This window comes from Amblyomma mixtum, chromosome 3 (assembly GCF_055824585.1).
Source record: "Amblyomma mixtum isolate Tamu chromosome 3, ASM5582458v1, whole genome shotgun sequence".
NCBI lineage: Eukaryota > Metazoa > Arthropoda > Arachnida > Ixodida > Ixodidae > Amblyomma > Amblyomma mixtum.
Window position 1 is genome coordinate 312,937,464 of NC_143014.1, and position 16,366 is coordinate 312,953,829.

A 16,366-nucleotide genomic window follows, 5' to 3' on the forward strand; every position below is an offset into this window, starting at 1 on the left:
TCAGAGACTTGCTTCAACTGAAAGCAAACTGGAAGTGCTATCGCAAACAGCCCAAAGGGTGGAAGCATGTGAGCACTCGTTGGCAGGATTGAACAGAGAAATAGTTTCGCTAAGAACAAAGGTGGACTATCTTGAAAACTACTTTTCGAAACAACCTGCTCATTTATGGCATTGAAGAGTCAGAAATTGAAACAGTAGATGACCTTAAGAAGCATGTTCTGACGGAAATATTTGAAAGCAAACTTGAAGTCAAAGTAGGAAGTTTGGAGAGGGTGCACCGCTTGGGGAAAAAAGCTGAAGATAAAAAGCGTCCCGTGATTATGAGGTTTTTTGATTTCGCTGAAAAAGATGAGGTTCTCCGAAATGCTTCAAAATTGAAGGGTTCCCAAACGTCCATCTCAGAGAACTTTTCACCTAGGCTACGGAAAACGAGAAAGCTACTCTGGGCTACTGTTAAGTATGTTAAGAAGCCCGAGGATAATGTGTACCTTAAATATGACAAATTAGTTGTCAATAAAGAGGTGTACACATGGGACGAAAAGAACCAAAGGTATAAAGTAAGTGGTGCAGTTTCAGGTGATATCGGTCAAAACGCTCCGAGTAATGACGCAACTTCCTCTGAATCAGTGAAAAATGCTGGGCGTCCTCGAAGAAAATGGGCTCCCGCTTCTTCTACTTGACAGGCCACAAGTTCAATTTGGTCTTCCTTCAGCGCCCTTATTACTGATCATCAAATTAAACAGATACTGTCATCTGCAGAGAATATCGTTAGCAATTCTTTCGGCAGTCGGACGAAACCACCACCGGAAATTCGCCAACTATGTGTGATATCTTTGAATGCCAGAAGCATTGTTAATAAAACAGACAGCCTTGAGGTAGTGCTCTTCTCTTATGATCCCCATGTACTGGTGATAAGCGAGACGTGGTTACACAGTGGCATTTTTGATCAAGAAATTGTGCCACTGGGCTACGTCATTTACAGACGTGATCGCGGTTCACGTGGTGGAGGGGTTGCTGTGATTGCTGGGCGTGCAGTGAACGTAACGTTCCTTGACCAAATTGATCAGCATGAAAGCTTGTTTTTGCGCCTAGTAACGCATGGCTTCACCTTTTACCTTTGCACTATGTATCGTCCACCTGATGCAACTGATTATTTTATGTCTAGTCTTTTCGATCATTTAATACATTACCAGAATCGGAATCTAATCCTTACCGGTGACTTCAATCTTCCTGCCATCGACTGGGACAAACTGTCGTATGGCGTATGTGCCTCATGTGATATTGTTTTAGATCGGATGTTTTCTTTAAACCTTAAGCAAGCTGTTCGTGAATACACCAGACAGTCATCTGTGCTAGACCTATTCTTTGTTAGCCAAACCTTTTTTGATGGAGTGCTTGACATTGAACCGGGAATATCAGATCATTGTCTTTTATACTTTTGTTGTGCTTCGCCTGGTGCTTCGGGGGTGCGTCCAGCTAAAATGATAAAGGACTTCGTTCGTGCCGATGATAATGTAGTCATCGACGCCTTACAGTCGCTGTTAAGCAGCTCTTCTGGGAATGACGTTCATAGTTTGTGGCATCACTTTAAGAATGCAGTGCAGTACTGTACCGAACATTTTATTCCACTTATAAAAGTTCATATCAACCGTCACAATCCTTGGATAAGTCGAGAAATTCTTCAACTTAAACGCAAAGTGAAGCGATTTAGGAAGAAAAAGATATCTTCCTTACAACAGTTCCAACTACTCAAACAGATTAAAGTTAAAATCAGCAAAGTTTCATTATTTTAACATGACACTCCCCGAATTCATCAGAAGTAATCCCCAAAAGTTTTGGAATTTTTTAGGTCGAAAGAATGAGCAATTGAGTAAGGTTCGAATTAATGACGACATTGTGACCGACTGCACAGTGATTGCAGAAGGTTTTAACTCTTACTTTCAAAGCGTATTTCTGACGGAGAAGGTGAAGATCTTGGTAACGTACTGGCTATTTCTGTGAATAGTGTTCTGTTGATGCTGCGTAAACTTGGTGATAAGAAAAGTTCTGGTGCTGATGGGCTTGCAAATGCTTTTCTTAAACGTTTTGCAACACAATTATCCGAGTTTTTAACACAGATATTTCAAGTCTCTCTAATTTTTGGTGATGTGCCGGAGGACTGGAAAATGGCCCGCGTTGTACCAATCCATAAAAAAGGAGATAAGCTAAGTGTTTCTAACTACAGACCGATTTCAATTACTTCTTGTTGTAAGTTAATAGAACACAAAGTCTCTGGGTACCTTAATTCGTTTCTAGCTGAAAATAACATTTTATCCCCTTTGCAACACGACTTCAGAAAGGGTATGTCCACCGTGACTCAGTTGGTTAATGAATTCCAAGTTGTTCTTGATAAATCCGGGCAGGTTGATGTTCTTTTTTTAGACTTCCGCAAAGCTTTTGACACTGTTTCTCATGGCAAACTCATTTCTAAATTAGATAGTATTGGCGTCCCTACTTATCTTGTCAACTGGATTCATGCTTATCTTAAACATAGGAAACAATACGTAGACGTGAATGGCTGCAGGTCTAACGATCTTCCAATTACTTCAGGTGTACCTCAAGGCAGCGTCTTAGGGCCACTGCTTTTCCTAATCTATATAAATGGTCTGTCTGCTTCCATCCCCGGAAATGTCTCTTTAAAGCTTTTTGCAGATGATTGTATACTTTTTAAGACCATAAATAACCAGAACGATCACTACATCTTGCAAAATGCACTTCTAGCTGTTCATCAGTGGTGCGTAAAATGGGATATGCAACTAAACCTTGATAAAACTGTTCTCTTACGCATTTCACGCAAAAAACATTTTAGTTCTTTCTCTTACACCCTGCAAAATCATGTAATCCAAGAGGTTACACAATATATATATTTAGGGGTAACGTTAACTCATGACTTAACATGGACTTCACACATTGCAGACATTTTCTCCTTGTCTTTTTCTAAGCTTTGCTACTTAAGGCGGAAGCTTAAAGATGCCCCAAGTAGAGTTAAACTCCTTGCATACTCAACATTCATTAGGTCCAAATTAGAGTACGCTTTGGTATTATGGGATTCATTCATAAAGAAAGACATATACAAGATAGAGATGATGCAAAGGAAAGCGGTTAGGTTTATTTATAACAAATACAGGAGGTTAGACTCACCTACAACACTAATGAAAACTAACCATATTCCATTACTTGAAGTACGCAGAAAAATTTCCCGTCTGTTGTTTATGCATAACCTTTTAACACAAACTAAACATACCCCGCCCTGTAATTCTCAAACAATTGTCGCGCCGAACACACCATTCACGAATTCATTTGCTGAAACCCATTTTTGCAAAGACTGACTCATTCAAGCACAGTTTTTTTTTTCCACGGACAGTTTCCGACTGGAACTCTCTTCCCAAGGCCATTTTCCAGTCCTCAAATTTTAGTAATGCTCTTGAGAAGCATTTTCTTGAGTGAATGAGCGTTGTATTTCGTTATTCTGCTCATTGTTTGTAACCCCATGTATTTTCTTAGTATTTGTCATTTTCAGTGCCTTGTATAACCCCTCCTGCATGGGTCAATCTATTGGCCTGCAGTATTTTGAAATAAATAAATAAATAAATTCCCCAGCCATTAAAAACCTGTCCACAAAGTTTTTACGACCTGTATAGTAGGAAGCAACAAAGTCAGGTGTATTGAAACACATCTAAGGCACTTGGCAGGAACTGATCAGGGTGTGAATACTCTCATTGAAAGTTTAATCTTTCATACATCAAGCACTACTGCAGAGAATACACAGTGTTTCGTGTAGCTGAATACAGATTGATTAAACATAATAACTAATTAGAAAGTTAGAACATTTCCATGATGAGAAATTATTATTTGGAAATGCTTGAACTGTGCTTTGCCTAGCTAGGTAACCTAACATCAGCTAGTGCTCGGAAGCTGTTGCAGAATTTTCATGAAAAGTCTATCGCATAAGATACAGTTTCCTGTAAATCAAAGTTTCTGGAGAAGAAAATTTTTGCCACTAGAAGTTTTGAAGCTTTTGACGCAAATCTTGAATGGGAACTTCATTTTGAAGCAAATTTAAAGCTTTTTTAAAAATGTCCCATACAGTGACACCCACTTATTAAGACACCCATCTATAGTGACACACACTTATAGTGATACCCATCTATACGACGCCCCTATAGTGACACCCATCTATAGTGGCATCATAGTGACACCCATCTAGTGATCATCTGTAGTGGCATCATCTATAGTGACACCCATCTTTAGTGGCATCTACAGTGACACCCACTTGTAGTGACCTCCATCTATAGTGGCACTCACCTACAGTGACACCCACCTATAGTGACACACATCTATAGCGATACCACCTATAGTGACACCCATATATATATTGGCATCATCTATAGTGACACCCATCTATAATGACACCACCTATAGTGACCCCATCTATAGTGGCATCATCTATAGTTGCACCCATTTATAGTGGCATCATCTGTAGTAACACCCATCTAGTGACACCCATCTATAGTGGCATCTATAGTGACACTCATCTATAGTGGCACCCACCTATAGTGACACCCATCTATAGTGACATCATCTGTAGTGACACCCATCTATAGTGACATCCACTTATAGTGACACCCATATGTAGTGGCATCATCTATAGTTGCACCCATTTATAGTGTAATCATCTGTAGTGACATCCATCTATGGTGACACCCATATATAGTGGCATCATCTATAGAGGCACCCACCTATAGTTACACCACTTATAGTGACTCTCATCTATAGTGACACCCACTTATAGTGACAACCATCTATAGTGACACCCTTCTACTGTGGCATCATCTAAGTTGCACCCATTTATAGTGACACCCATCTATAATGGTATCCGCTACAGTGACACCCACCTTTAGTGACACCCATCTATAGTGGAATCATCTATAGCAGGGGTTCTCAAACTTTTTTGCTTGGAGGAACCCCAAAAGCCTTCAATAAGTTCCAGGGAACCCCCCCACCCCGCTTTCACTTACCAGCAATGTTGTCGAGTGCATTTTTGCAAAGAGAGAGTTGCAAAAGTTAAATGTTTATTGCACAGATTAATACAAATACTAATGTGATGGGTGGTACTGCTTCCCTTTTGAGAGCAAGTCAAAGCGTGGCTCAGCAGCACTCAGAGCCAGTCTCATATCAGCTGCCGAGTCAGGGCCAGTGAGGGTTCTCGCGGAACACAAGAAGACAGCCCGCGGAACACCTGTGTTCCACGGAACCCAGTTTGAGAACCCCTGATCTATAGTAATGCCCATCTATAGTGGCATCATCTATAGTGGCTTCTATAGTGACACCACCTATAGTGACACCCATCTATAGTGGCATCATCTGTAGTGATACCCATCTAAGTGGAATCCATCTATAGTGGCATCATCTAAAGTGACACCCATCTACAGTGGTACCCATCTATAGTGACATCATCTATAGTCACACCCATGCATAGTGACACCGCCTACAGTGACTCCCGTCTATAGTGGCATGCACCTATAGTGGCATCATCTATTGTTATGCCCACTTGTAGCGACACCCACCTATAATGACACCCATCTATAGTGACACCATCTAAGTGACATCCATCTATAGTGGCGTCATCTATAGTGACACTCATTTATAGTGGCATCATGTATAGTGACACCCAAGAGTGTGTTACAGGTGAACCTGCTCAACCTTTCAGTTTACTCATCACTCACCACGCAGGAGAAGCAACTAGCGCAGGCAATTAAGTACCAGCACGAGGCACTCACAGCAAGGCGACAGTTGCAGGACACCCTGGACGTGGTTCAGAGGTGAGTGTTGTGCCGTTGTCTCCACTCTGCCCTAATAGCACTGGTCAACTGTTCAGAGCACTGTGACCATTCTGTCAAAGGTGCACATTCAAGGTGTGGCTGAGCGTTGCACTGAGACCCGGGATTGTTGACTTCGTAGGCAAACACCTCGTTTGCCATTTCAGCTGCAAGTTGTACAGCTGTGGCCAAGTCACCATACTGCTGCGGGTGGCTGTAGCAGGGGGGAAATTTTGATATTCCAGCTAGGAATATTTGTTCTGTTCGTTGGAGCAATGCTTCTGAAATACAAGTACACTGCTTAAGCTACTGGAAGTAGGGCTTCTATAGGCACACAAATGATGAGGGAGGGGAAGAAATCATGCAAGTTTCTCTCAGAATTAGCTGTGAGGATGTGTGTGCACCAGTAACAAGTTGATTATTTTTTCCACCTCTGGATGAGAGGATAAAAAGAGCTCTTCCACATCCCAGTGAAGTCCTGAGATGGTCCTTTAATGGTTCTTCATACCTTTCTCGACTCTCGCCTTTTCTGTAGCTTTCTGTGTATTCCCCACATGAATTAATCATATCAGTCTAGGAATTTACATGGCACCGATCACCTGTAAATGCAAAGATCTTTTGGACATAAACACACATTGTTTCTGGGATTCAGTGGTAGGAAGTCAGTTATTCTGCCTCATGTACTATGCCTTTGGTAGCAGTACTCCTGTTTCACTGGAAGTTTTAATTTAATTTGAAGAGAATGTGGTTCAGAACATCGAATGTCATTTCGCCGTTTCAGTGCTGCCTAGTAACAGATGCCATCCGAGGATGATAGCAATAGCAGTTGGGCAATGAATGTAGCAAATGAAGGAAAAGTGGGCATGTGAAGTGTCTGAAGTTGTAATTTAATAGTACTATTAATACTGCAAGGCCATTTTATATTAATTTATATCCCCTAACAAAGCCGCATGCCGGAGACTTTTAGTGTGCACTAACAAATTGTACAAATATTCACAGCAATATATGGAGCTGAGTTTTGCCTAATTTCTGATGCAAATACCATGCGCAATACTGTATTAAAAAGAGGACAACAACGTCTACTTATTTGTCCTCTTCTAAAAATTTATTTCATTTTATTTCATTTATTTCATTCACATTCAAAAGCACTTTTTCCTCATATTTGTACTTGATTTCTGTTTGAAATTTTTAATATTTGCACACCTCTGTTTTTTACATGACCACATCAAATGACAGGATTCAATGAAGATTTCCCCCACTGGATAATTATTGCCACCTAAAAGGGATATGCGAATTCGTTTTCACATCACTACTTCCGGTATCTATCCATTGGAAGTCAAGACAAGGCTTAAGTTAGGTTTGAATTCAATAAATGTAAACCATCAAGGCTGAGCAGGATGGCAGCACGAAGCAATGCGAAATTTGGAACTGAGATTCACGATCTCGCTGCTTTTAAAGGGGTGAAGATGCCAGATTTTTTGTGGTTTTTTCTTTGGTGTGATGCATAACACATCAGTAAACATGGATGACCACGTGAAATTAGCCGATGAATTGATAATTGAATTTCTTTTATGATATAGTTTTGGTTTCAGTAGGGACTGGTGGCTGTGATGTCACCAGTATGTCACCAGTGAGTCCAAGGTCATGTGATTAATGCAAAATGCAGTCTATTATCTGTTTGTTCCCTCACTGTCATCTATGCTCCCAGGCAAAGCTAGTATACAAATTCGAGCAAATTACAATGAGGACGCAGCCAGTATAGTTTTTGTATGCCTTGCATGTTCTCAAAACCTACTTGTGATGTCACAGCCACCTTTCAGCTGCTGAAACTGAAACTATATGATAGACGAAATTCAATATGAGTTGCATATTGTGTGCAGGGGAATTTCCTCCTGGTAATAGAAGAGTAATCTGGGCTAGTTGGTACGGTGACATAAGGAATAAACAGCGCTAAAGACGAGGACAAAGAGCTAACAGGACGAGGGCTGAGTCGCTGACTCGCAACTAACATTTATAGGGGAAAACGCAGAATATATCCAAACCAAGCACCACCAAAACTATACAATCATCCAAAACCAAAAAACCGTGTCATGACAACCCCCTACACATGCCCTATTCAAGAACACGAGAGACCACTAGAGATTGGTAGGAGGTCAAATCTGGTTACGCATTGTAAGGGGTGTAAAGGCTGCCATCCTTTTCTATCATAGACAGCTATTTCAGATGCCCATTTGTAAAGATCAACTGGGAATTCATTGAGGCCAGACATACATGAGATTAGGGGAAGAATGTGTCACTGGCCCTTCCATTGCTTTAACAGATAATGAGGTTAGATTTCTTGAACAGGGCATGTGTAGGGGGTTGTCATGATTTGGTTTTGGTTTTTGATTATTGTGTGGTTTTGGTGCTGCTTAAGTTGGATATGTTCTGTGTTTTCCTTAATAAACGTTAGTTGCGAGTCAGCGCTCGTCCTCTCTGCTCTTCATCCTCGTCTTCAGCGCTGCTTATTCATTATGTTCCTCCTGGTGATCATTGTTTATGTATGCTCTATGCATCATTCCAAAGAAGAAAAAAACATCCAGAGCCTTTGTGAACTTGTGGAATATAGAGCTAGTGTGACAGCTATGCTGAAGCAGGCGGTATGAGAGAATCGAATATGGGTAACTCGCAGAGTGATGACTGTGTGCTTACTACATGGGCACTGATGCTGCTGAGATCGAGAGTAGCAGCTCTTTCTAACAGCCAGCAATATGACTAGCTCTTCTCAGTATTATGACTGCTAAAGTTAACCTCAGTTTTACAAAGCAGAAGTTTTTTTCTTCAGTCGCATACACAGATTATCACTGGTGGTATAATTGCTTTGAATGCGTGAGCATTCAGCGTGAAATCAAAAGCCAGCGGGCACTGAAACTCTCTTGGACGTCCTGGGGACGTTTGGGATGTCTTATATGTACGTCTAGGGATCGAAGTTTCAATGCGTATTGGGAAGTGAATACTTGAGTTCATCGAACTCATTCGGTCACAAATTGTATTTTAACTTAGGTAATGACATTAGCAATCCAGTGTACGAGCCTATGAATGGCATTACATCCTACTGTAATTCAAATCGAACGGCGTCAAAATTTTCCAGTGTGCAATGGACCCAGTTTTTCACAAGAAATACCTTGAATGTCATAAGGTTCTTGGAGGAAGAGCAGCAGATAGACCATGCATTCTTTATTGAGAATTTGACGTTAAAACGAGACCAAAGGGAAGTTTAGCACGTGGCGCCATCTGGTGTCCTCAGAGCGTCCTGTGCACGCGCAGTGGTGCCTCGTGGAAGTGGATCACGGTAGCGGATTGCGCTGTGCTATAACTCCCTACTTTTAGCATAACATGTGCCGCTACCACGTACCGTGCCCCACCACTACACATGTGCAGATCGTCGTGAGTGCACCAGATGGTACCATGTTTCCTTCAAAACCGTGCCCGTCTGGTGCGCTGGAGCCAATCAGGGCGTGTACAGTGGCGGGGCACAGTACACAGTAAGCGGTAACGGTGCGTGTTATCCTAAAAGTATCTATTGTAGTGATCTAAAACGAGAGGATCACAGCCAGCTGTTACTGCATTGTGGACAGACGCACTGATGTGCCACGTGATGCTGCTTTTTGTTTCGTGACCTGTGGGTGCGCCCCAGTGTCTTCCTATGGCCATTAGCGCATTTATTTTATGCAAGGCCTAGTGCTGCCGTGTTCGGGCTCTTGCCGCATGCTAGCAGTCGATTCTATGAGGAAAGAGAAAGCTCACTCGTGTGACAAGTGCAAGATACTGCTGTTTGGGAATGTCGCGATGTTTCACTGCGAGTTTGAATGAGAAATTCGTAATTTCTGAGTGTTTAGGAGGTTTGAATCGTGGAGGTGTGGTGCAATTGAATTGAATAGCAAATACTGTTCGAAAACTGTTCAAAGTCTCGAATATTCGCACACCCCTAGTAATGAAAGAGCGACCCGCAATTGGTCTCTTCAAGTTTACTCTTATCACTATCTAATTATGCTGTTTATCAGCGTTAAGTGCGTTTGGATTTATTTGACGGCCTATTATTCGGGGCAAAGTTGTAATAGTTAAACGATGCAGCACACTCACCTTATCCTCTCCGTTTGACCTCGCTTGGTGCTCCTTGGAGGGACAGCTTAGGTTACTGCTGTGGGTGCACTTTGGCAAGGCCTGCTTGCTTTCTCATCCTCCTTTCCTGCCCGCCTGTACGTCCCATTGTTCTATCTCCTTGCTTGGGTTGCTCAAAGTGCAGCTGCTTAAATGTATTCTACAATAACCGACGGATTCAGTGGGAGCAATCCAGGCTTTAAATGCTTCGATTTTCATACCAGTAACCTGTAATTTTATTTAATTAAACTCCTGCAGCAGTCAGTAGATGAAAGGAATCATCTCTCTCCACATATTAAGATGTGAGAGTTGTACCTAAAAAGTTTTGTTACCTTTCTAACTTGTGCATTACTGATCATTGTGTGAGAGCTCAGAGCAGGACAAGGGTGGCCTTCCAAAGGTTCCATATTTAACTCGTCAACAATTTTTAAGGCAAAAGCCTTATACGGCCCATTAGCAACAAAACCTGGTGTCGTTGTCGGCGTCCAGGAAAAGTGGTCCAGAAAACCTTCAGTGATGTTGTCAGCAAAGAAAAAATTTCTTCCGAAGGTGTGGGGAATTGAACCGAGCACCTTCAGATTGTGAGGCGAGCACCCAACCCATAGGCCACAAAACCACACTGCTGCTTAGCGCATAAATGTGAACCTTGTGTACGCATTGCCTTATGATTGTGTGCTAATGAGCACGCAAACATGCTAAATTGCATGCTAAATTAAAAAAACTAATGCTTTCGCCTCCAAAGGATGTAAGTAGCCTTCAGTACCCTCCGTGATTTGTTCTTTGCAGTGAAGGGAACGTTATGGGGGTGGAACAACCCGTAATTGTGTTACTCCGCCAAGTAGTTTGGCTGCAGGACAATGTGCCTGGCTACCTGGTACGTTGCGCTCTGTGTGGTTCCTTCGCTACCTCAGTGGTTTAGCTGATGCCATCTATGGAAGCTTCTTGTAACCGGATGTTGCTAAAAAATTTGATGTAATCATACCTCGGCAGAATCACAAGTGCTCACTCAGGCTCACTGACAGAACTTTGGTCAACCTTCGGGCTCACTCGACTCACTCATTTAGGCTCTCAACTCACTTGGGCTCGCTCACACTCACGAGTCATCTGGGGTCAACCACTCATAATGGCTCGCGACTCACTTCAATTGGGGACTCATTGGCCTCGCTCACTCACCTTGACTCATGACTCATTTAGAATCACTCACTCATTTCGACTCACACGATCATGGGAATGCACTGCGTAATAAGGGCTCGAGGTATGTTAAAGGCGCGCGACAGGGGACTCCATCTTTGGTGCGAACACAGTGAAACTCAAAGCTTCCGACACATCCCCACGTGGCTCATTACCGCACCCGCATAAACTAAAGGAACAAAATGCAGTCTTCCTCGTGGCTTTAGCCCCATTGCCGAGAAAAGTTGTCACGGAGAATAGGCGAGGCTAGGCCATTCAATGCAAGTGTTTAGCTCACATGGTGCTTGCTACACTGCGGTGTTTTTTGCACATGTGCGTTAATATAATGCCAGCAGCCTCTCAGTTTTCTTTCACTGAGAGAAGTGCTTTCATTTTTACAATTTGTCATTTTGTTGCAGGAAGCTGGCTGGCCTGGAACCTAGGGGTAGAGCTGCAGCGGATGAAGGCAAGCATCGTACAGTGAGCATCTGATTTCCTTTGTTTCTTTCTTAATAGTTTTTAATGACTGATTTCAGTAGTATGTAGGGAGAGGTGTTTGCAGCAGTGATGTAAAACAGTGAAAAAAATTGGAGGGAACACTTAAGCTCTGCCTTGAGGGTATGGCGCGATAGCGAATTGGTTTAATTCCCTTATATGCAGAAGGTCACACTCTAATTTACATTCACAGATCCCTGGGAGTCCTCATGCCGCTCTTGGCACAGTGGTGCAGCGGTTAAGGGAGGAGCCTGGTCTTGAAAAGAAAATTTTATTAATCTAGTCATTGTCATGAAATTTTGAGGACACATGTATTTTTGTACGCTGATTCTAGGTATGTTATTTGATTTTATGTAAAACAATTCCTTGAGCTCTTATGCAATTTTTAAGCAAGTATTTTGCAAAGAGTTTTGGAGCAAATTTGCTGCTGGAAACGTGCTGAAATGTATGCCATTGGGTTCTCTTGAAACCAAGGAATGCAATAAGGGTATAATTATCATCATGGCTATCATAGAACTTGAGTTATACGGTTTTGAAGTTGTCACTTGAGAAATGAGAAGAAAAGTGTGTATTTCTGTTTCTGAAGTGGCAGCTTCAGTACCCTATAACTCAAGTTCTATGATAGGCAGGAAGACAATTTTGCCCTTATTGCATTCCTTGGTGTCAAGAGAACCCAATGGCATAATTTTCAGCAAGTTTCCAACAGCAAATTTTTTCAGTTATTACAAAATCCATGCATAAAAATGAAATAAGTGCTCAAGGAATTGTTTTACATTAAATTAAATGACATATTTACAATCGGCACACAAAAATACATATTCCCTGAAGATTTCTTAGCTGTGACTTCATTCATAAATTTTTTTTTCAAGACCAGGCTCCCCCCTTAAGCTATCCGCCACTGCCCTGCGATTGCAGGTGCTCCCAGCAGTGGGCTTTGTGCAACCCAGGTCGCTCTTCCTGAGTGACCAATCATTAATTTAACTGCCACCTGCCACGGTGGGCAGTTTGCTCACTACCCGGTGGGCAGGTTGGGATGACGCTGCAAGGTCACGTCACCTAGGTGGCCCACCTGCCTCACAGGTTACTCTCTGGGGAACACCTGCCAGAGTCATGCTCGTTATTTTTCGCTAACAGTGCTGACAACGTCAATGGCGGATTTTCTGCGTAACGGGGCCTTCAACGCTGTCATGTTAAAAGGAGCTGTGATAAGGAAAAGAGCTTGTTTTTTTGGCTGAAATGGACAGCACAGTATAATTTCGTAGGAAAATACAAAGTGCAGCTTGAAATGAGCTGTGCAAAACTTGAGTGTCTGAGCAAGAGCTGCATCAGTAGTCAGATTTCATGGTTGCCTTTTGTGGCTTGTCTGGCTGGGTGTGAATGGCAACTGATTGCAAATGACATTGTTCCAATGGCTTCGTTAATTGGCATCATACCAAAGTCAGGACAGTTCCCAGGGTCCCCCTCGGCCCTCCGTTCTATTATTGCGAAAGCAATACTAGTTGCACTTTCAGCCCGTCGCGGAGCGAGGCTGGTAGCTACCAATGACCTTTAGCATGACCCCCTGCTGTGACGTCATGCCATCTGCCGCAAAAACCAGGGGCCCAACTCACGCCGTAGCGTAGCGAGGCCGCAGCTACCAAGCGCGGCCAAACTCCTGCTCCTACCACGCGCGGCGCGCTTAGCGGTCTGATGTCACAGCTGCAAGAGTAGGGCTCCAACTTGCGCCGTCGCGTAGCGAGGCCGCAGCTACCAAGCGCGGCCAAACTCCTGCTCCTGCCACGCGCGGCGCGCTTAGCGGTCTGATGTCACAGCTGCACGAGTAGGGCTCCAACTTGCGCCGTCGCGTAGCGAGGCCGCAGCTACCAAGCGCGGCCTAACTCCCGCTCCTGCCACGCGCGGCGCGCTTAGCGGTCAGATGTCACAGCTGCAAGAGTAGGGCTCCAACTCACGCCGTCGCGTAGCGAGGCCGCAGCTACCAAGCGCGGCCAAACTCCTGCTCCTGCCACGCGCGGCGCGCTTAGCGGTATGATGTCACAGCTGCAAGAGTAGGGCTCCAACTTGCGCCGTCGCGTAGCGAGGCCGCAGCTACCAAGCGCGGCCAAACTCCTGCTCCTGCCACGCGCGGCGCGCTTAGCGGTCTGATGTCAGAGCTGCAAGAGCAGGGCTCCAACTCACGCCGTCGCGTAGCGAGGCCGCAGCTACCAAGCGCGGCCAAACTCCTGCTCCTGCCACGCGCGGCGCGCTTAGCGGTCTGATGTCACAGCTGCAAGAGTAGGGCTCCAACTTGCGCCGTCGCGTAGCGAGGCCGCAGCTACCAAGCGCGGCCAAACTCCCGCTCCTGCCACGCGCGGCGCGCTTAGCGGTCTGATGTCACAGCTGCAAGAGTAGGGCTCCAACTTGCGCCGTCGCGTAGCGAGGCCGCAGCTACCAAGCGCGGCCTAACTCCCGCTCCTGCCACGCGCGGCGCGCTTAGCGGTCTGATGTCACAGCTGCAAGAGTAGGGCTCCAACTCACGCCGTCGCGTAGCGAGGCCGCAGCTACCAAGCGCGGCCAAACTCCTGCTCCTTCCACGCGCGGCGCGCTTAGCGGTCTGATGTCACAGCTGCAAGAGTAGGGCTCCAACTTGCGCCGTCGCGTAGCGAGGCCGCAGCTACCAAGCGCGGCCAAACTCCTGCTCCTGCCACGCGCGGCGCGCTTAGCGGTCTGATGTCACAGCTGCAAGAGTAGGGCTCCAACTCACGCCGTCGCGTAGCGAGGCCGCAGCTACCAAGCGCGGCCAAACTCCTGCTCCTGCCACGCGCGGCGCGCTTAGCGGTCTGATGTCACAGCTGCAAGAGTAGGGCTCCAACTTGCGCCGTCGCGTAGCGAGGCCGCAGCTACCAAGCGCGGCCTAACTCCCGCTCCTGCCGCCCGCTTAGCCGTCGGTTGGGGTGTCCACTGAGATGACAGAGAATTACTGCGCCATTTTCTTTCCTCAAAAAGGGGTGCAATGACAATATGCCTGTGCAAAAGTGGATCTATCTGCAACAACACCGCCTGCGGCAACGCCGCGCGACGAACTGCGCGCTGGTCCCAGGCTGCCCTAGTCGTCGCTAGGCCTAGCTGGTTTCGGATCGAAGCCACAGCTGACGGTGCTTCGGAAGTCGCCTACGCTATAATAAAAGGCCTACTCTTCACATCACTTTACTGCGAACTCGTCCCATTATAAAAAGATATGTTCGATTTCCACGACGCCTTCAGCAACGGAACTAGAAGACGGCAGGCGAACCGCACCTAGTAGCAGCAGCACCAAAGCGGCTGTGGGATGAAATTTGCTTGTATCGCAGTCATCACTTTTACCAGCAACTCGATATTGGCCAACGATAGTCAGAAATTATGCATTTTTGACATGCATCTATCCAAGGGCTTGCTATGGACGAGAACAAACAATACTAGCGCGTTTTTCAGTCGCCGGCGGCCGGCATCAAGGCTGGCAGGCCGGCCTGGCGTGGCTCGGCCCCGAGCGCCATGAGGAGCGTGCTGTACGGCATCACGACGCTGCCGCTCTCCGCGCTCGTATTGGCTCCCGCTTCCCGTCGTTGCGTTTTCCACGCGCGGCTCGTCGTTGACATGCAGCAGACTGGACGCAGGCGACGAGCTGCGATTGGTCGTTACGACGTCGTTCACAACGGCGCGCCGCAGCGAATCGCACACACTTTTCGCACATATGTCCCTGCCTTAAGGCTGAAATCCCATTTCGGCACTCATCCGCAAAAGTCGTTCCTTCAGCTCGGGGTCCACAGTACGACAGAAGCCGCAGCGACGGTTGCGAGACACAGGTGAGCAGACAGCGGGAAAGCGAGCGAGCGAGCGCGTCAACCGGAAGTAAACAAACCGATCTCGTCGATGACGTATTTGTGGGCGGAGCATGGTCCCGGTTTGTAATCTTTATTTTTTTATGGTTCGCTCCGGTGTACGAGTTGAGAGGGAAAAGGCTGGTGGTCATTTTTAATAGCCATTATCTCTGGTTCCACACAAGGTAGATCAAAAATTTTTGCGGTAGGATGATGGATCGTTCAGTGTCTATCAATACTTCGACTTCTCTTTGCCTGCATGGACACCGTTTCAGGGACCCTTTAAACTGAACCCTCTTTGTTAGCCTCCACGTTTCTGCCCCATAGCTGAGTACCGGTAATTGCAATGATGGCATAGAGGTAGAGCATCTGCCTCGCGTGCAAGAGGACCGAGATTCGAATCCCAGTGCTATGCAATTCTCGACTGGGTAAAAAAAAAACGTGTGTCCATGGAATTGCATAACCAGGCGTGGGGTGCATCCTGGTCTCGATGACTAGAACTGACAACGCACTTCCTCACCAGAACAAGATTTGGCCACCCTGGTGTAGTACTTGGCCGCAACAAATCAATTGCACCATGGGCACATGTGAAATTGGTGCCATGCAGATACGTTGTGCAGATTCCAACCAGTCTGCTCTGGCAGAGCTGTTTCATCGGTGCCACTTGTTTCCTTAAGTGTGTGTAGGATGCAGCCAGGTAATATAGTGATAGTATTATGGGGACACTGTGGACAACTCCGTCCAGTTTTGATCCCTAGTAAAAGTCTGTTCTGTGGCTCTTTCCCAATATGTATGTCGATGTTTGTAAGGCGGCAAAAGATGTATTTATGGCTGAGAAAGTTGCATTTAAGAATTTTCACTTCGCTCGAG

General features: G+C 45.3%; 1 protein-coding gene and 1 pseudogene across 1 annotated transcript in view; both read left to right on the forward strand.

Annotated features, from left to right (window-relative positions):
* The window catches only part of LOC149355633 (uncharacterized), a 430,506-nt pseudogene that overhangs the window by 350,732 nt on the left and 63,408 nt on the right, over positions 1–16,366 (forward strand).
* Positions 1–16,366, forward strand: part of LOC149355642 (uncharacterized) — a 78,103-nt gene that overhangs the window by 45,739 nt on the left and 15,998 nt on the right. The window contains exons 14-15 of the mRNA XM_089583965.1: positions 5,773–5,861; positions 11,588–11,648. Of these exons, the coding sequence (XP_089440091.1) occupies positions 5,773–5,861; positions 11,588–11,648 (150 nt within the window). The remainder of the gene's footprint in view (positions 1–5,772; positions 5,862–11,587; positions 11,649–16,366) is intronic.